Source organism: Chelonoidis abingdonii, chromosome 2 (assembly GCF_003597395.2).
Source record: "Chelonoidis abingdonii isolate Lonesome George chromosome 2, CheloAbing_2.0, whole genome shotgun sequence".
Lineage (NCBI taxonomy): Eukaryota > Metazoa > Chordata > Testudines > Testudinidae > Chelonoidis > Chelonoidis abingdonii.
This window is the reverse complement of record NC_133770.1, coordinates 67917097-67938015: the sequence shown is the minus strand read 5'-3', so window position 1 is coordinate 67938015 and position 20919 is coordinate 67917097. Positions and strand designations below refer to the sequence as shown.

At 39.6% G+C, this 20919-nt stretch overlaps 1 protein-coding gene across 3 annotated transcripts in view; it reads right to left on the bottom strand.

Moving 5' to 3' along the window:
- Window positions 1–20919, bottom strand: part of CREB5 (cAMP responsive element binding protein 5) — a 359760-nt gene that overhangs the window by 285883 nt on the left and 52958 nt on the right. The window contains exons 2-4 of one of the 3 annotated variants that reach the window (XM_032773789.2): window positions 16379–16450; window positions 13136–13229; window positions 3599–3720 (exon numbers count right to left, since the gene is read on the bottom strand). In XM_032773789.2, the coding sequence (XP_032629680.1) occupies window positions 3599–3720; window positions 13136–13229; window positions 16379–16432 (270 nt within the window). In that variant the 5' untranslated portion in view covers window positions 16433–16450. Of the gene's footprint in view, window positions 1–3598; window positions 3721–13135; window positions 13230–16378; window positions 16451–20919 lie in introns of those variants that run through there. The other 2 variants (XM_032773790.1, XM_032773791.2) reach the window with 2 other exon arrangements.

Sequence of the window (20919 nt, the reverse complement as noted above, 5' to 3'; positions counted from 1 at the left end):
GACTTCTCAAAGTCCCTTTCAGCCTTACATTTCTATGACTCTGTGGATTGCACATGGTCTCATGTTTTAAAAAGAAAATAATTTACTGGACTGTAGCCTTGAAGTTTTCAAATAAGGAAACTTACAAGTTAAAAAAACACAATTGTCTTCTTTCTCATAGAATCTCTGTGTCATGCTGTTTTCTCTTTAGCCACTGTGAAGTAAACTAAAATAAACATATTTTTTTTCATAATCCGATGTAAAAGAATCTCCTAATCCAAAATATTTTGGAAGTCCTTTCTCAGTCATGCATAACAGCTCTGGGCTGCTCACATTAAACCTACTTACCATCACTGTAGATGGCTGCAGAAAGCTATATTTCCACTTCAGAGTGGGACTATTAAGAGCGTTTCATGAGTACTACATGTGAACAAGTCACGTTCCTTTGTATCCTTTGCCTATTGCATTTGCGTATGGCCCTAGTGGGGCCAGCTTCAGAAATAATATCTTACAGTTAGTTGGTAATGTAGGAATGAATGTGTAGCAGGCTAATTGGAAACACAGAACAAATGTTACACGTTACCTTGCCTCTTTGACTTTTGCCTTTCTTTTGAAAAACACACATTTTGCTCCCTGGAGATTGCTCATGGCAGCTCCAGTGGCTGACAGAAGGAGGGCAGAATAAGACCTCCAGAGGACCTCAAACAACTGGCAATTATCAAGTAACATGATGCCCTAGTCTAGGTTTTAATCAGATTGTGCGACTACTCCTGGTTAGCTGAAACTGACCCTGCAACATCATACTGTATTATCTGTGGTTAACTTCACAGGGCCCAAGATCATGAGATTGCTGCTCATCTCTTATTCCTGCAAGATAAATACCACACTGTAGGTGCTGCACTGGAATCTTCTTCAGCACTGATAATCTGTGTAGAAATATTAACACAAAAAAATGTCCTAATTTGCTACTTCTGCCAACTTTGTGCATACTAGCACTAATACTAGCACTAATCAATCTAAGATTAGACACATTTACTCTCTTCACATGGCTGTTTCATAACACTCATCCTATACGTGAGTCTGTAATGGCTGAGCTGGCTGGAATATTTTCCCCATTCCCTAACCAGAACCCAGACACTTTCATGTTTGGAGCATGCCCCTTCCTGCCCTCAGCATGGCTAGGACTCCCTTCCTCCCTCTCCCATATCTAACCCCAGCCTCGTTCCCTCCTCCAAACCATTCTCAAATAACCCCTTGGACTCCCTTCCCATGACCTTGAACACATCTCATCTTCCTCTTCACAGCCTAGCAATAGGCGGTAGGCCCCTTCCAAGAACCCCCATAGCTCTCGTCCTTTACAAGTTTTCCTATAGTACCTCAAAAATCCTACTCAAGGCCTTTAATGCTGCTTGCTTAAGATTTCATAAGCTTGGGGTGCACTTCAGCATGCACAGTCCCAGAGTCTGTGCACTCTGAATTCTGCAGCAGCCAAGGTGCAGTACGACCGACACCACACAGTAGTTAATGTGGACCAAACCTGAACTGGGAGCACTCATTACCCCAGCCAAAGAGGCAGGGGCACTATGGGGGACTGTTGCTTACCCAAACCAAGAGTTAGGGGGTATGGGTGGGCCTCCTGCTGGTTTTAGCAGTGAAGGGGGAGTTGTTTCCCTCTCACCTTCTTTATTTTAGCCTCAATTGTTGTTTAAGACCTAAATTAGACTAAACAGATACAGATCATCATCAGACTAGCTGGGCCCTGTAACAAGAAGTTCAATAGTAGGGGATCCTATTTGCCAAGTCATAGATTAAGGGGGAAGCAGTGAGGATTGATGAGAGGTAATTGGCGCCCAAAGGAAAGTTAAGGAGAGGTATTTCTGAGAGTTGCAAAGAGGAAGGAGGGAAGCTATGGTTTGACTGGGTGATCCCACAGGAGGAGGAGGATGGAAACCTCACTTTGTTTAGATATGTTTCAGTTCAGGGAAGCAAACAAAAGGTTGGGTGCTTATTTGAAAGTTTTAGCAACTCATCCATCACTTTTATTTATCCCTTAACTATATTTAACTTCATTATAGTCACCTTTCAATTATATCCACGCTTTATGATAGCCCAAATGCGAGGATGTTGGGTCAGGTTGAGTTAGCATACTTAGCCCACTGTAAAGTGACGTAGCTGCTCCTAACTTTGCGGACGCCAGGTCCATATTTGGAAATGGGATACATGATCTAATGAACTGTAGTTTCTCTCTACCTGTCCCCTATAACAGTATTTCTCAAACTGGGGTCCGCGGACCCCTGGGGGTCTCCAAGGGGACTCCAGATAGTCCGCAGGCCCCACTGATCAACTCCTCCGCCTCCCTCAACTCCTTCCCTCCTACTGCATCTCCTGGAGGCTACTGAAGCATACGAAGGCATAGCAGGGCTAAGGCAGGTCTCCGTGCACTGCCCCCGCCCTGAGTGCCGACCCTGCAAATACATTGGCCAGGAATTGCAGCCAATGGGAGTTGTGGAGGCAGTGTCTACAGGCAGTGGCAGTGCACAGAGACCCCCTGGACTCCCTGCCTAGGAGCTGCTGCCAGAGAGATATGCCAATCATTTTCGGGAGCTGGCTGGCCAGACCCCGCAACCTTCACCTCCTCCTCCACCCAAACTCCTGCCCAGAGCCTGCACCCCTCACTCCTGCCTGCAGACAAACTCCCTCCCAGAGCCCACACCCTGCACCTCAACCCTCTGCCCCAGCCCAGAGCCCACACCTAAACTTCCTTGCAGAGCCTGCACCCCTCACCCAATCCTGTACCCAAACTCCTCCCAGAGCCTGCACTACAATCCTCTCCCATGCCCAAACTCCTGCCCAGAGCCCGCATCCTGCACCCCACCACCTACCCGAGCCTGATGAGAGTGAGGGTGGAGTAGAGTGAGTGAAGGAGGGAGGGGGGATGGAGTGAGCACGGGGTGGGAAGAGGTGGGGCAAGGGTGGGTACTTGGAAGGAGGAGTGGAGTGGGGGTGGAACCTGGGGCTCAGCTGGGGAGCCCCAAAAATTTAAAATAAAAATGGGGGTCCTTGGATTACTAAAGTTTGAAAATCACTGCCCTATAAATTAGATTTTTCCCCCTTGAGTTTAAATATTTTACCAAAAATACAATCTATATCAGATAAAATTAGGAGTGATGAAAAGTAAATCTAGAAGCACAATGGGGGATACTTAACAAGAGCAGAAATCAGATCAGAGGTACTTTTATGCCCGTTCCATTCTTCTACTTCCTCTCCACATCACCCCAAAACATCTTTTAGCAAGTGAAAGGAATCATGCGTGAAATCCTATTTGTCAGAACATTTGATTTTACCAAATCTCTCCCTCAAGAGGCATGTGGTTTGCATAGGTTTACTTAAGGGTGGACCTAGTAATCAAAAGCTGGCTAAGACACTTTGAGAGATCTAAGCTTGGTTATACATTTTGATCAATGATTTCAATGGTTAGAAAACATGTCACAATCTATAGTGCCACCTAGTTTCCAACCAAAAAAGGTTCTACCAGGTAATGAAGGTCTACCTTTCAAACAACATCCATAAACACTTAGGGGGCGGGAAAAGGGAAAGAGTCCGTTGCACTAAAACATACCCTTTTATTGTTCTCTTCTTCTTGTGCCTTTCTAAACTCGTGTTCTAAGGAACAGTCAATATCATTGAAGAGGCCCACTTCCTCACAGTTCTTCAGGAATCGGGTTGGTGTAGGAGTCTGGTCTGAGAACAGATATCAAAAGGATCTACAATGGATGTTTTGCAGTAAAACAAGGATAAGTAGAATACACGTTTTGAGACAACATCTCTTTCCCAGCAGATGCACAAATATCTACCTGCTCCTTGCCCTCCCCCCGCAACCTCCCAGAATTAAAAACAAAACAAAGCCACTGAGGTTTGCCACGGTATGTGAAGTGCAGGGCTGGAGTTTGGCCAAGAGTGCTTTATAAAGCGTGCAGCACTTTATTTGTAGCAGCTGTCATTCAGCTAGATTTAAGAAAGATTTTAAGGGCCAGATTCCCTGACACTATAGATGGACAAATGTGTACCCCTAATTTGCACATATCATCACTGAATTTGTGCATGAAGCACCAATAACCATGTGCAAATAGTTCATTAGACGCACGTCCATGCAGAGTCAATGCGTGTGTTTTGCTGCAGGGATTGAGCGCAATTCTGTGCCTGAACTATCTGAAAATTGGCTCAAGCATTCATATTTTTGTCCTGTGGAACACATAGTAAAGTTCCAGTAATGCAGAGAAGTACTATTGAGTAAGTTGGTTCCAGATTTATTTTCTGAGGGAGAGGTTGAAATCATACCAGAAACATTATGAAAAGATTTTTGAGACATTGACCACACCAAGAAAACATGGAGAAAGTGTCAACATTTCTTGTTATTCATTTAAAATGCTGAAAGATTTATGATCAAACTAATTTAAATATTCCTAACTCCTGAAGCCCTTCTCCTCCACCCCTCGCCAGAATAATAAAGAGAGGGACAGGTTTCTCTTTAATGTTATACCCAGAAGGGGCTCAAGAAGGTAAGTGGTATGGAAAAAGCCTTCAGGCTTCTTTTCAAGATCCTGAGAGGGGTTTTTGTTTGTTTGTTTGTTTGTTTCTTTGTTTTTGGGGGGAGAGGGGTTTATAAGCAATTGTAATGTTCCCTGGAAGCTTCACCTCCAGTGACAGCATTGACCACGGGTTTCTGATTCATCTAGAGCAGTGGTCTCCCCTTCCTTGTGTCTCTAGTAGTTTACACCCCCCTCTCCTTCCACACAAGTACATATACCGATAAAAAAAATGCAACTCTCATTAAATATTAAAAAACAGTAATACATTGAATCAAACAGAGACATTTAAGTATGTAGGCAATACCATGCCATACCATCCTTACTTCTACACTGCTGCTGGCGGCAGTGCTGCCTTCAGAGCTGGGCACCCAGCCAGCAGCCGCCACTCTCCACTCTGCCTTCAGAGCTGGGTGGCTGGAAAGTGGCAGTTGCTGGCCGGGCACCCAGCTCTGAAGTCAACACTGCTTCCAGCAGCTTCTCACCCCTCCCACTCCTGCCCAAGATTACATTCCCCAGTTTGAGAACCTCTGATCTAGAATAATCTTCAGCAGCAAGGAGATAGTGTAGTTTGCTGAGCGCAAAACTGGGAACCAAGAACTCCTAATTCTAAGTCAGCTCTGACACCCCCTCCCTCTGTGGTCTGGGGCAGATCTTTAACCTGTCTCTCCGTGTCCCCATCAGTCAAATGACACTATGACTACAGTACCATATTAACCGAAAACTGGCATGGTTTATAAAATACCAGGTCTATCCACAGACATGTGGCAAATCAGTAAATATCACTGGTACCATCCTTTCGAACTCAAAAGGGGATAAACAACAAGGGGGAAATTCATATTTGTTAAATCCAAATAGCAAAAAAAAAGAAAAGAAAAATCCCTTTTTTTCCTCCCTGCATGATTCCCAATCTAGCTCAAACTACTACTTATTTCCTTTGCATGTTTTGACCCACATTCCTACAGGAACCTGCTATCATACTTGGTCATTATCAACTCCCATATTGTTTGAAATTCAGCCCAAAAAGGATGAAAACAAGTGTCACTCTCACTAATTCCACCAGCACACAATGGCCAAAATTCGGACCTTAATACAGTTTTAGCTTCTATGCTAAAAAAAATCAACCTACACATGAAAAAGGAAAGAATGCATGTGCATATATTAGTTTTCACCGATAGCTACTATATTATCTAACAACCGCTAGTCAGAAACATGATACTCTCAAAGCATCTTCTTTGAAATCTTGGTATAAGGAGCTAGTTTAGGGTGACCATACATCCCATTTTGGCTGGGACAGTCCCTTTTATAAGCATTGTCCCGGACACCCCAACTTTGTTGGCAAAAGTGGGCATTTGTCCCTTTTGCCCTTGCCAACTTGATAAGTTGGCAAGAACAAGCAGGAAAAATGCCTACTTTTGCCAAAAAAGTGGGGTGGTGAGAAACATGCTGGGGGTGTGGAGTTGAGATGCCAGCTCCGTGCAGGGGGGCAGGCAGGGCTTGAATAAGCAGTGACACCAGCCCCATGCAGGGACTGGGGAGGGCAGGGCCCGCACAAGGATGCAGGGGGGTTGGGAGAAAGGTTCAGGCTACCCCCTGGGGTGTCCCATTTTCCCTTTAGGAAATACGGTCACCCTGAGCTATTGCCATCAATGAGAGTTGAGGATACCCAATGCTTCAGGATCAAACCAAAGTAGTTAGTGTAACCACACTGAACTCAGTGGAGTTATACAAGGATTAATCTGGCACTCTGCCTGGAAGCGCTGTAAAAGGAAGGAGGAGCACGTTTTATATCCAATGGGATGAACAATAACTCTAACTACTGAAAAATGCAATTTACTTTGTTATGTAACTCAAACTGAGGAATGCCAAATTCTCCTTGACATAAAGGAGATATTCAATTTAGGATCTAAAGTAAATATATAAAATTTTTTCTTCGCTTATTCAGTGATATATTCATATGAGATAAGGTAGGTTTCATTACAATCAAATCAGCACCAGAAAGCAGGATTTCAGAAATAAGTTAATCAGGTTTTTTGGCAAATCTCCTAAATAGCCATAATCTAGAATTAATGTGGGTGCACAGGTTGGCCTCTGTCACACAGTAACAGCTAAGAACTCAAGCTAAACTAATAGCAATAAATAAATACCGAAGTAAAATTAAAATAAACAAACAGACAAAAATTCGAATTGCCCTCCTTTACAGAGCTACCTATACCTGAACCTAGAAAAAGGAGGCTGAAGAGAACGGGTGCAGCTAAGGTCTGGGCATGTTTCATTAAGGTACATGACTGGTCAAGAAGTTAGGCATTATTTCAAACTGTTTCACTAGGCCAGGAATTACAGCATCGACAGCAAAACATTTCTAAGGCACACCCAGCTGAATACAGAAAGCAGACACTGACTAAGAGCGGCATCATAGAATCATAGAAGATTAGGGTTAGAAGAGACCTCAGGAGGCCATCTAGTGCAAACCCCTGCTCAAAGCAGGACCAACCCCAACTAAATCATCCCAGCCAGGGCTTTGTCGAGCCAGGCCTTAGAAACCTCTAAGGGTGGATCATCAACATCTATTCAGAGAATAAGAGACTGAGACAAAGTATCGCATCATGTAAAAAGCTTAGAAGTGATCAGTAGTGATGAAGTAATCCCAAAAAATTGAAGGCCAGATTCTGCCATCGTTACACAGGTTGAGTGGTACATCTACACCAAGAGCAGCCCCTGGGAACCAATGGAGAAAGGTATTATTCAGTGTGAGTACGGGTGACAAAGTCTGCTCCTCTGGAAGATGTTTTGAATAATTACCCAATTATTGGGGGCAGTTCCTCAGCTGGCATAAACTGTCATGAGCCCACTCACTTCAATAGGTCTATGACAACCTATGCCATCTGAGGACCTGCTCTGGTATGGAATTTTGTGGTACAGAAACCAGGCTGGCAATCTCATGAGATCAAGATTCCTCACAAATATTCACACTCCTCCTGGCTGTCAGCTAAGCCACACATACCTCAAGAACAGACTTCCTCAGAACACTGTGGTACTTCTGTAACCAGCAGCAGCCAACAGGGCAGAGGTTTACAGAAATTGTGCATGGGGAGGTGGTTACCTAAGAACTAGGCTGTGAACCCCTTACACTGACAAGCAGTTACTCACAAATGTAGTCCCATTGACCTCATGGCTGCTTTGGTAAATGTTCACAACCTAGCTCTTGGACTTCAAGGTAATCAAATTTAGACATAGGATGAGAAGAAGAATTAGGAATCATACATTATTAGGGTTGGAAGGGATCTCAAGAGATCATCTAGTCCAATCCCCTGCTCAAAGCAAAACCGATCCCCAAATTGTCCCCTCAAGGATTGAACTCACAACGCTAGATTCAGCAGGCCAATGCTCAAACCACTGAGCTAAACTCTCTCCTTCCCCCCACCTCTGAACACCCCACTTATCTGGTGTTCAGAGGTCACATAGTTATTACCAGAAAGGCTAAGAATGACATCAATTTTAAGTAAAATATAAACCTCAAATTTGAGGATAATACAACCAAAGGCAAGGTCCAGCTGTCTAATCAAGCAAAGATGAGTCAACCTATTGTACACTAGCGGACAGATTTTCAAGAGAGCTCAGTACCCACTCTTTGGGGCTGATTTTCAAGAACTCAGCTCCCATTTCAGCACCAAATTAAATAGCCAGACTTTTTTTAAAAAAAATTATGTAGAATTCAGTACACTGAGTGCTGACTACTTTTGAAAATGTGGCCCTTATTTTATTGCATAAATGGAGGCTGAATTCTTTTTTAAAACCTTGCCACAACTGTGCGCACTCAGCACTTGAACATTTGGCCCTTGGATGCTCTAGACTCGTTTAAAATATATGGTGTGAAGTAACAGGAAATCTGAGGTCTTAACCAAAGTAAAAAAAAAAAAATCTATTATGTATTCACTATGTTTTGAAACTGACGAAGTTGTGCCCCCTAAAAAAGGAGGATTAACCTGAATGGACTGCCTTTGAAACAGCAGCCCTAGAAAGCACAGTGCTAGGAGGAAATGCATGGTTAGCTTGCTCTACTGAGCGTTTATTTGAATTGTCTACCAGAATGCGTTTTGCAACCCCAGAACTGCCTCTTTGGATTTCATCTAGCAAGACAGAATGGAAATATTACAGCATGATGCTGGTTTGGGGAAAAAAAACCTGCAAAACCAAATGATGGCCATAAATTTTTTTTAACAGAACTCCAGCTTTTTAAAGTTTATATTGACCACTAAACCATTGCAAATGTTATTCATCCATAATGTAGATATTAGACAGCACATAGCCAAAGGCTGTAACTTGATGCTTCATCTTTCTAAAAAATTGTTTAGTCTGCTGTGCATTAATAACTGGAATTTGGCTTGTTCAGCTGTGGAGCAGCACTGAAGTTATATATTTACCCATGTTTTACTTTCAAGCAATGATAACAAAGTCAGAGTGATAGGACTAGTACTGAAACTTGAAGGGCTTCCCATCACACAGGCTAAAATCATCCTAGACCTGAGAAAATTTATTCAAAACTGAATCTGCATTTTCTGACAAAAAAAAACATTTTGTTGAAATACTCCTGACCAGCTCATTTTTTCTTTTTCTTTTTAATATTGGAAGGTGTCAATATGTAAATACAAGATTCAACATTAAAAGATTGCTCTTTTGTAAGGATTTTGTACGTCGTATTGGGAGACAGTGGAAAAGTCTAACTCCTGGCTAGCATTGAAAATACTACACCTGCCTTTGCTATAGGGCAATTGCAGCCTCAATTCTTTGAAGGATATTGATGACAGGAACAACTTTGCCAAAAAAAGGGAAGACAAGACAAATGTCTAAAGGGAAAGCCTGTCTCTTCCTCTCATATATCATTTCATTTTTTCTTTATGAAATCCAAGAATAAAACATCTTTAAGGAATTTAAATTTCCCCAGGGTTTTGTGGGGTGATGAAACGACTGCTTCTCAGTGTCTCCCAAAGAGTGGGAAAAGTATCAGCCCTTCTGAAATGAGGATTGCAAAAAGGATATAAAAAAAACCCACCTCTTAACTTACAGGCAGGGTGACTTGCCCACCGAAATACCCAGATGATCTCCTGGTTGGAATAACACACACATACGCATATTGCTCTCTTTGTGTACATGCACCCTTACACTCTCTCTTTTTCACCAATACCAATACCAATTTTTTAACACACAAGAGCGCATCTCTCAAATATGATCACATGTCCACTGGGCTCATAAAGTTCTGTACTTCCACATGTAAGCTGGGTAACCATGTGCCTTGTGCACAAAGTTACTGGTCTGGATGCAAATCTAGTCCCCAGTACTCAGCCATGTATCTTCCCTCAGAGATCAGCCCAAGGAAACAAGTGGAGGAATCATACTCCAAAGGCTGTTGAGTAGTAATAGAGCTGCTCCACTGAGGCTACTCCTGATGGCTGGAGCCAAGTCTATGGCCCTGGTGTATAACTTCTAAGCTGGCTGGAGAGCGGAGGAAAAGACCAGGGAATGTGTACGTTGGAAGTTCTTCTAGCCCTTCCTCTCACTCCAGCCTTCCCCAAACATGCATGTTGCCATACAGGCAGCTCTCACAAAGCTGAACTCTGCATTGCACTGGGAGTGTACACACACCAGTACAGTGGACCTCAAGCAGTTCCACTGCCAAAGGACACCACCACCTGCAAAGAGATAATTTTAAAAAACTTTTTTTCCCCAGAAAATGTAAATTTGTTGAAACAAAGAAGAGGGTCGGTTTTGACAAATTTCTCAACTCAAAAATTTTTGAAAAAAAGTCTTGAAATTGTCAATGAAAAATTCCAGTTTTCCAGTTTGCAAAGACTTTTTGTTTAGAAATTTAAGCTAATCTTAGTAAAAAAAATAAAGTCAACATCCAAATGAAGCATTCTGAAATTATCAACACGCAAAATGTTTCAATTGACCTGCACTGAAATGTTTTCAGAATTTTGGTTCACAAAAAATTTTCTAGGTTTCCACTTTTCCTCATGCTTTAAGACAGGAAAGTTTTTCAAAATCTCAAAAACTTTTGTGGGATTAGAATTGCTCCAATTCTATGGGCACAGTAAGCAGATATGCATTTTTGTATGTCCTGCTTTTCAGTGTGTTGTACATTTTTGCCTGTCCTGATTTGAAATTTTTACCCTAAATGTTATTTTCAAGGGGAGGGGGAGACAATATTCAATTTTGGCATTTGTCAACCAAAGGCATGATTTTAAAAAACAACACAAAAACAAAAAAACCACGTACACCCAAATGAAATGTTTGCAGGCAGCTGCTGACTATTTCTAATACAGATGGAGATGTACTGAAATATATAAACTAAATGGTATGCAAAAGAGAACAAACACCTTAATTACCTTTGACAAAGATCTTAGTTCATTTATATATTTCCCACAGTGCAGACATATAATCACCATCTGCTTGGATTCTTACACTGCACCTATTAACATTGTAGCTGAGTGCTCATCATCTATCTCATGCTCAAAGGCCCAGGTTAATGTGTCCTTTTTTTATAGTCTTTTAATTTGGTTAAATATCTTGAAAGTTATTAGTAACTCACAGGAGCACCTGGGGATAAATGCATTATGTCATTCTACTTCTTACAAATATATTTTCACCTACTCATATGGTGCACACCTGCGGCATTTTGGCAAGGCACCCAGTTACAGCATTTAGTTCACCAACTGAGAATGAGGAAGTGATTCTCTAAAAGTCATGATCAATATGAATTGGCTGAACCAAAGCTAATCTCTTAAAATTGTTTGCCCCCTTCTTTTATAATATGCATCTTCCTGTAAGTGCAAAATCAAAGAAACATGACTACTGATGACTAAAACAAGCACACCTGTAAGGAAACACATATAGCAAATTCTTGACCCATCTTTGCCATCTCTCTCCTAATACAGTCCAATGGACAAGCTCCAGACCACTTCATCACAGCAATGGGAATGACTGTATGAGGACCTGTGAACACTTTTACTCCTCAGTGCAGCATGATTACAAAAATACATCTGCTAAACAATTTTTTATGGATTCACTGTGAAAAATCCAGTGGAGTAGACTAGTAAATAATTTACACTACAGAAAATATGTAAGGAGACTATGAGAAGAACTCTTTAGAGACTTGCCCCACCATTTTTTCCAAAGTCCTCTTCTGCTACTACTACTAAGGATATTTTGTGTTTGTTTGTTTTTTGAGGGTTTTCTTAAATGCACACATAACTCAGAGTTACAGTTTAAAATTGGGATTCCTGAGTTTTATCCACACACAAAAAAAGTCTGAGCCTGTTGCATATCCATTCAATTATTGCATTGATGCACCTACAACAAACACATTCGAATGGAATTTATGCAGGCAACAGATGCCCTTCTGTTTTTAGCAGGTACAACTTACTCAGAAGGAGCCCACTTTAGAAAATTTGTCTCCATGAGTACTTAATATGTCAAATAAAGTGTATAAACCCTAACTGGGCATCATAATTTAGCGCTTTTTATTTTTATATTTATAATTTGGAATCTTAAAACTGTAAAAAAACAAAGTTTCTAAAGATTCTATGGATATAATCTTAGGAATACACTTAATGTCTTAAAAATATACCCTATAAAACATGAGAAGTAGGAGAAGCAAAAGGGAAGGAAGCAGAAACTACAATCAACATCCAATGCTAGCAAGCCACCAGTATATGTATGGGCATGGTCATACACATCCATCTGTGAAAACTTCAGAACCAGCTCAAGAATAAGGAAATGCGAGGATGATCCTGTACCTAGTAATGTTTTTATCCCAAGGGGCACGTTAGCTATTGTCACTGTTTTAGCTTTTTTCTACTGGCTGGTTTATAGCTATTGAAGTATGTCAGTATCTTAAAAAGGTGGCTACTATAAGTGGCATAAAATGGGTGCTGAAGTGAGCTTTTCATATATTAAAATAGTGACTGCTGGAGGAACTTCACAGATGTACTTCAGTAACCTTTTTGTTACAGATTTCCGTAATGCCACTCTTAAGTGTGTATATTTTACTGGAATGCTGATAAATGGAGGCAGCACTGGAGCAGCCTTTTACCCCATTGACCTGGTATATAATATAGGCAAAACCAATGTGGCTAAGGTTCAACAATCTCTTTCTCTCTCTCTCATACCAATCCTCAAACAAGACAAACAAATACCAGTTAGCACCTTGTCAGAGGTGAACCACATACACTTCTACCCCGATATAACTTGAACCGATATAACATGAATTCGGATATAACACGGTAAAGCAGCGCTCTGGGGGGGGGGGGTGGAGCTGTGCACTCCGGTGGATCAAAACGAGTTCGATATAACACAGTTTCACCTATAACATGGTAAGATTTTTTGGCTCCCGAGGACAGCGTTATATCGAGGTAGAGATGTAGTCTGTTCCATCTCTACTTGTTATTTGATTGGAATACTTTTGAAATTAACCTCTTGGAGGTATTTTGACAATAGCCTTCCAGTAGGAGTCATAATATCAACATTAAAATAGGTACCTCACCTGTCTCTTACATTCCATGTCTTCTTACCTGATAACATATTATCCGTTTTTATTGAAGGAAACTTCAAAGTCATTTCGTGTTTGTGCCTGTGAATCATCAGATGATCCTCTGTTGGAAAACGCTGCCAGGCAAACACAGAGAGAGGAAGAAAGAAGTATTTAGTTCTCTAATAAATTTTTGGCAATGGACAGGATTTAAAAAAAATTCATTCAGCCATCCAAATGACACAGGAAGAGCCAAAAACAATTCTAAAATGCAAGTAAGCATAAGTAAGAACTATCTTTGTACTCTATGTGTGAGAGCAAATTCGCTGCAGTGATCTCTTGGACAACAACCAAGTAAAAGGGTTAAAATGCAGATGGCCTATCTAGTCATATACCCAAAATACACACCAGTAGCAAAATTCAGATTGGTCACCCATGCCGCCAGCTTATCCTTGCTTAAGAACAATAAAAAAAGATAATCAAAACAGTCAGCCTTCCCCTACCCAAAGGTGCCCAGGTATCATGCATTTTTTCCCCATATGATTCATGTCTGCAATAGATCAAGTTGGTTCTAATCAGACGTGATTTATTCCAGCCACTATACAGTCGTACTTGATTTCTACTGGGTATTTACAACCAGGAAGATATATTAAATTAATTTCCTTTTCTTTGCCCAGAAGACAAGAGGGAAGGGCTATGTGTTGTAAGAAACCTTACACAATATACTAATGGGTGTAATTACATTTATAATCCTGATAACAGAATTATAAATTTCAACTGTTTCTTTAAATAATAATAATAATAAAACAACAGAAACTTGAGCAAACGTTTAATAATTATATAAAAAAAATCTGGGCACATTGTGGTCTAAATGATGCCTGTTGAAAAACTTATTATGGTGAAAGAGCAAGTGGACACGACCTTACTAGGGAGAGAACAGAAAAATGGGGCAGCCTGTGGATTAAATAATCTGAGGTCAACATGTAAGTGAAAGAATCTGGAAAAATATTTTTGCACAAATTGGACAAATTTAATATTTTTGCTACTAGTTATGGTAATTCTTTGCTTTAACAAGGCAAATCAAGGAGTAGCAAAAGCAGCTAAGATGTGTCTGGATGGATTTGTAAAGAGCGGCATTTTAAAGCAGCAGGTCCCTAGAAGACAGACAGAAACTGGTAGTAGTAAAATGGAGATGATTCGGTGCCAAACCAGACTAAGTACCTCTGCTGTTGGCTATGGTATGTTATAAACAGACATAGTAAGTTATACTTTGCAGCATCTATGTGCCTCTCAGTATTCACAGAGTACATAATGTGGATGACATGTCAAAAATGTAGATAGATAGATAGATAGATAGATAGATAGATAGATAGATAGATAGATAGATAGATAGATAGATAGATAGATAGATAGATAGAGTTCCAAAAAAGCGAGGGAAGTCCTTTTCCTCATTGTGAATCCTGGTTCAGTATTTACTCATCTGGAAGAAGTAAAAGCACTAAAAATTTACATTCAGAGCAAATGGAATGTGGGAAAGACTCTCCACGCTAATGTTGTGAGCAGGAACACATTGTTGAAATGAATTCTACACCATGGAATGCTATGCTTCCGTCTTCAGTGTGCAAATCAGCAGGGCCTAAAGAAGGTCTGGTGGGGTTGGGGGAAGAAGCCATTTCTTTAATCCAGACTTGTGTCTTTTCTGTAAGCACACTTCCTTTATGGTACACATGGCCAGCTAACTCATTCTTTGAATAGATGAACTGGTTGATGGAGAAGGAAGCCCCTTAACCTCTTAGCTAGTTTGCAATACTGTAGTATGCAAATGATGTCATATAGTAAACAGAAGATGCACTATAATTTAAAGGTGAACTTTGATTTTTTTCATTAAATAAACAATAAAATAGACTATTTGATTTCCCTCCTCTTTGACTGTCCAGCAGAGGTGGAAACCAAATTCCTCACTGCCATAAGTGGGCTCAATTCCATTTATTTCAATGAAAGGTCGATCAGTTGATGCTTCTTGTGAACTTGGCCGAGACTCTTAAAAAGATTCAATTAAATTTTGTTAAAGAGCTCGGAGATATTTTAAAACTAATCTCTTGGAGGTAGGGCCTCTAGTGAAGGTTCAGCTGTGTACACACAGACTTAAAACTACAAATGCCACATTCCTCATTTAGGGACTGATCCAAAATCAACGGAAGTCATTAGTAAGACTCTTATTAACTTAAATGGTGGAACACATTGGTTATGTGCCAACACATGAATTCAAGATTTCCACATTTCTACTCCAACTGTGGATAAAATTACCAGCATCTAAAACTCTAATAATAATATACACTGCACTTCAATAGCTCACATATCAGAAGAGCACAAAGGGTTTTACAACATTAAGGACTGAAGACCCAACACCCCAGCAAAGTAGGGAAGTGATATCCTCATTTACAGATAGGGAAACTGAGGTTGGGGAAGTAAAATGACTTACCCAAGGTCACACAGCAGGTCTATGATAGCACCTGAAAGGAAGCCCATATCTAATTACTCCTAGTTGTGTACTCTAGTCACTAGACTAAACTAGTATGGGGAATGCAAGGGATGGAGGTTCCTAAATTGCTTTAGGGATTAATGACGCTGTTATCAATTACCAATTGTGTTGAAGAAACATTGAATTCTAAACTCAGTTCTTAGTGGGTAAAATACCTGTCAATTCCCTTATAATGAGGAAAAGATCAAACATGTAATGTTATAAACCAGATTATGTCCTCAGATGCATACTTGGGGCTGCCATTCAAGTAAGCTGGAATTGCATGTGTACAACATGGATCAGAACTTGGCTATGAAATGCATTTTAAATGAAGCATATTTAATATGAAGATGTCCTATAAGATAATAAGCATTAGCCATGGAAATGGCAATAAATACACACACACACACACACACACACACAGATAAAACTTACTGGTTTATACAAATGTGTGAGAAAAAAGGGCAAATATTAGAAGAGCTATAACCATACTAAGCCAGTACATTCCCTTCCTGTGCTGTTACCACTTGAACAATTAAAGAAGCGTGCAGTGTTGCTTAAAATATTTGGTTTGAGTTTGGGAGTGAGAAAGGCTTGAAAAAACATTTAGCGACACATACATGAATAGCTGTATATTTGCTTTCATTATTCTATAATAATATCTTTGTGGAAAAAGAGACGGTTTTGGAAAACATTATTAGGTGTATTATACAAGCCAGAGCTAGCGCTGAGGGCTCTGTTAATATTGCTGCTGACTCCACTCACCTGTGAGCAGCCTGGGGCACTGCAGACAAAAGGCCTCTCCTGCTCCAAGTTCATCTTTGATTCCTCATAAATCTACATGTTAAAAGGTGGGGGGAGAAAAGGGAACCCATAAATATATGCACCCTAAACTTCAGGAAACATGCAAAATAGAAGCATTTTTAACATTAAAAACATTAATTTCATAACTCCCAAAATTGACAAGAAAAAAATCATCATCATTTTAGGGTCCTAACTTACGGTACTAATATTCATCAGGCTCCCTACAGTCTAAGTTCTTATTGCTCTTTCCTGGGCATATATTTACTCTGAAGGAAGAAAAAAGCCATTAGACTGTTACAACAGAAATCCTGCTTAGGAAAAAAAACACATGTTCAGTGTTATTATTAGATAAGACCATGTCTGCTCAGAAAGATCCTGAAATTAAGGGTTTTAACTTTTCCTCCTTCAGTTCCTGACTTAACAACATTTAAACTAGACTAACTGAAACTTTTTTAACTGAACAGCCTACATTTTGAGTAGTGAATTATCTTCGGTAACATATTTAGCGTATAGTATTACATATGCAGTCCTAAGGATCATAAGACTTGAAATCTAGCAGAGTAGAACTGTAATGTCCCCAAAAGCCACTGCAGTCCAGTATTTTAATTGTAGACCAGACCTTGGGAGAGAGCTGTTGGGTTAGAAAATGAGAAAAGAACAATAAAAAGAGGAGGAGAAATAAATTTGCCTCTCCACATAGTATGCAACTCTCAGAGTGCAGCATTACAGCTGAATTTGTGTCAGTACTCGAGCAGTGCTTCTCACTGATTTGGGAGATTATTTTATAAAGCCTTTTTTTCTTCCTAAGTGGCCAATCACCATTTTGAACCTACTATTTCTACAAGTAATCGCTAGGATTATAATAAATTAACTATATTAGAAAACAAAACATATTTTTTTCAGTTTGCTTGCACTGGACAGCATTTTGAGTGTATTCAGTTTCACCTATCCCTGCTTAGCAGTATCCCTGTTTAGTCTGTTTGTGTGTGTCTTTCACCCAATTAAAGAGGGGAGAAAGACATTTTAAAAAGTAGGAAAATTTGATTATAAAGTCCCCAAAATTGGCAGATGGCCTCCTGGACAGGTGTTGAACCATAAACTACTTGAACCCATTTTTAAGAAAAAACAGAGTAGACTTCAGGTTGATTGTGTCCTTTATCATTATGATAGCATAAACAGGAATCTATAATGATGCAACCAAATTATACAGATGCTAATTTTCAAAGCAGCATTATTTACTTAGAAGTTCTGAGAGTATCCTGCAAAACTGTAAATATCCTGTAAACAGTTTGCATTCTTACCTTACATCAGCCCTAACCTGTACCTATAAGCACTTATTCCCCATTATCATATTTACTACAGCAGTGAAAATTCCAGATGATTGGATTTCTAACATATCCCGTCTTTTTCTTTTTTTAAATGAATTTTGTGCTGCTAAAAAGGTGTTGGTTTGATTGCCAGGGCGACACACTTCCTGTTTATCAGGTGAGGTACCACATACCAGACAGCAGCATTAGCTTCCCTATGATGTGCTGTCTGTGTGCATTAACCCTGACCCAGACAGACAATTTCTATGAGTGAGGAGTCAGTCGCCATTTCCATTAAGCCCTAGACCTCACTGCCAAGGCTGCCAATAAAGGTGACAATCAGAGCCATTTGCTTTTTGTGAGGGGGACAACTATGCCCTAAAACTCGGCTGAGACCAGCAACTTATTTCACCAAATGGCCAGCAAAAGTTAATAAATTTTAGACTAGAGTTAGGACACATCTACACACAAACTGGAACGTACATGTGTGTAGACATCCCTATTTCAGATTATGAATGCTCTATTTTGATTTAATTCAAATCAATTTTAAATAAAATTAAAAAAAGAAATAGTGACCATATACAGATTTGCACTGACATAACTGAAGGTGCCAGGTGTGAACTGCAACCAATTTTAGTTACGTCAGTTCCAGTTTGTGAGTAGAGAGGCCCTTTAGATTTGATCCAAGAACCCAGAGATGGCAGGTGTCAGAGGATTTTTGGACCATCCCATCTTAAAGCAATGAAGCAGTAGAGAAAAATAACCAATACGAAAAGAGCTCTGGTAAATTCATTTTAAAACTCCACCTTTCTTTAATCTTGGAATGTTGCCTTTTTCTAAAGTGCTTTTAAATAGAACTCTAGAAAGATTTTTACACAGGGAAAAACTATGTGTGGATAATGAAAGACTTTATCTGATATCTCAATTACCTCTGCAACTGAAGCAATACCAAACTCTCTAGCTATCCCTTTGCCTCATCCTCAGGGGAGACAGACAACTGCACTTCCAATGGGAGAAGAATGGATGATTCTTAGTGAAAAGGAAACAGAGTGAAATAATTTTGATCCCAAGTGTAAAAGTGAGTTTAAAAATTCTACCAGCCATTCTTATTGCATTTCCTTCTCTAATCAAATGTTATTTTTGTAAGAAATAAGGCCAATTTTTTTCAAAGCTGGATGCCAAAACTTGAATACCTAAATCCATAATTAGTCACTTAGATGATTATTAAACAATTGTAAATATTATTTAGATACCTAAGTATGGATATAGGCACCTAAATCTACACTAAATATAGACAGGTATCCCATTGGAAAATTTGGTCTTTGTATTTTTTCACCACACCCCTCAAAAATGTCAGATTCATTGGCTAATTATTTATGATAAATGTATAAATAATTGCAAATCTCTTATGCAAATCACACTTCACAGAGAATTTTAAGATAACAAACAAAACTAAAAACAAATAAAATTATAAAATAGAATGCTCATTAATCAAACAGTTGCACACATATTTTTACAATTATACATATTCAGTATGGAAAAAAAATACATGCCCCGTAGAATATTATCTGAAGTGTAGTTGTAGCAGTGTTGGTCCCAGGAGATTAGAGAGACAAGGTGTGTGAGGTAATATCTTTTATTGGACCAACTTCTCTTGGTGAGAGAGAGAAGTCTAATAAAAGATATTACCTCACCCACCTTGTCTCTGTGGAATATTGTCCAGCATACCTTGCCCCTAAAAATGTGCTATCAAGTACCACAAACCTCTAGAGTCAAATTACACTATGCAGAGTAGTTATCTGCATGTGTGATATCATTAAAACTGAAGAATAGGAACACTTCTCATAGCAGGATTTTTTTCCATTTGTGCTTTGGAGAAGTTATATGAAGTCCTTGTCAAGATGTGGGTGTAGGTCTCACATCCCTCAGTTCAGAATAGTGACAGCTGCATATACCTATAGCATATGGTTCATAGTGTAAGGTTCATGCATGTGCATCACAATATAATGTAATTCAATTGTTTTATAAATGCGTGCAGGTGCACCAGCATGCATGAGAAAATAACCCACCCAGGGCTGCTGCATCTAATAAAAATCATATTAACACCTCCATCTAAATTAACCTTTAACGCCTTTAACACTCAAATTACATTTACAATGGATTTTCCATAGAATTTCATGTGACAACCACACCACCACCAAATTAATTCATACAATGAACATCAAATTAATCCAGAACACTTGGTTAAAAAGTTACTTAGGTCTGACTTCTTGGCTTCTGTTGTTATCAATTCCTCAGTATTTGGCAACTTCAGAACTGCAAACAGGAATTATTAATATAAGTGAGCACTTAAAATGATATTGATATGTCAGGATCAGTTCTGATATCATTAACATGGGTTTGAATGTATTATGTATCTGAAAAGGGGGTTGGATTTTAATAGCAATGTTAACAACATCTGTCAGCATTTATTGCCCTATTGTGACTACCTAAAGAGTCTCATTGGCAGGATAAATATGTGAGGAAATCTGCTACATTGTTGTAGCCTGCCATTCCCCGGAAATATCATTCTGCCTAGGAGAAGCTGAGGTAGTCAAATGAAAAGATTAAAGGACAGAAGCATGCAAGGGCTTCAGTAACCAATGCTACATATAAGAGAAACGAAGTTGTGTGTCAAAAAAGGGGCTTGCTTTGTTTTTCAATTTGTATGTTATGCACTTGCAAACACGTTTTAGAATCATTAATAAAACTGAAGCACATAGAACAAACAAAAGAAAATGAACCATCCCCAAAATAAAGCAAAACTTCATCTCCTCTCAGCAGCATCCTCTTCTGAGTTGGACTAAAAGTCTTCTCAAGAAGGCTGCACAGAGCTTTAGCTTCGTCACCTCTACAATTAGAAAAACACTTCAAGAAATTTGCACCAGGAAAGTCTGCTCTCTTTTCTCTCTCACTTTAGAAATAAAGTAGTAAATAAATAAATAAAAGTCAGCAGTATTCTTATTGCTTTAGCTGCTAAAAGCTTCAAGCAGACTTGTTTCCTGTTTCAGTGTTGTTCTTGAAGTGGGCTACAGTCAGAATCTGATTTTCATTGGGCCATTATTATTTGCAGCTGTGTGACCTTTTTAACCATTTTAAAAGTGACTTTTCAGCCTTCAACCCCAGACTGGCTGAATGTTGCAACGTTTTCAACCC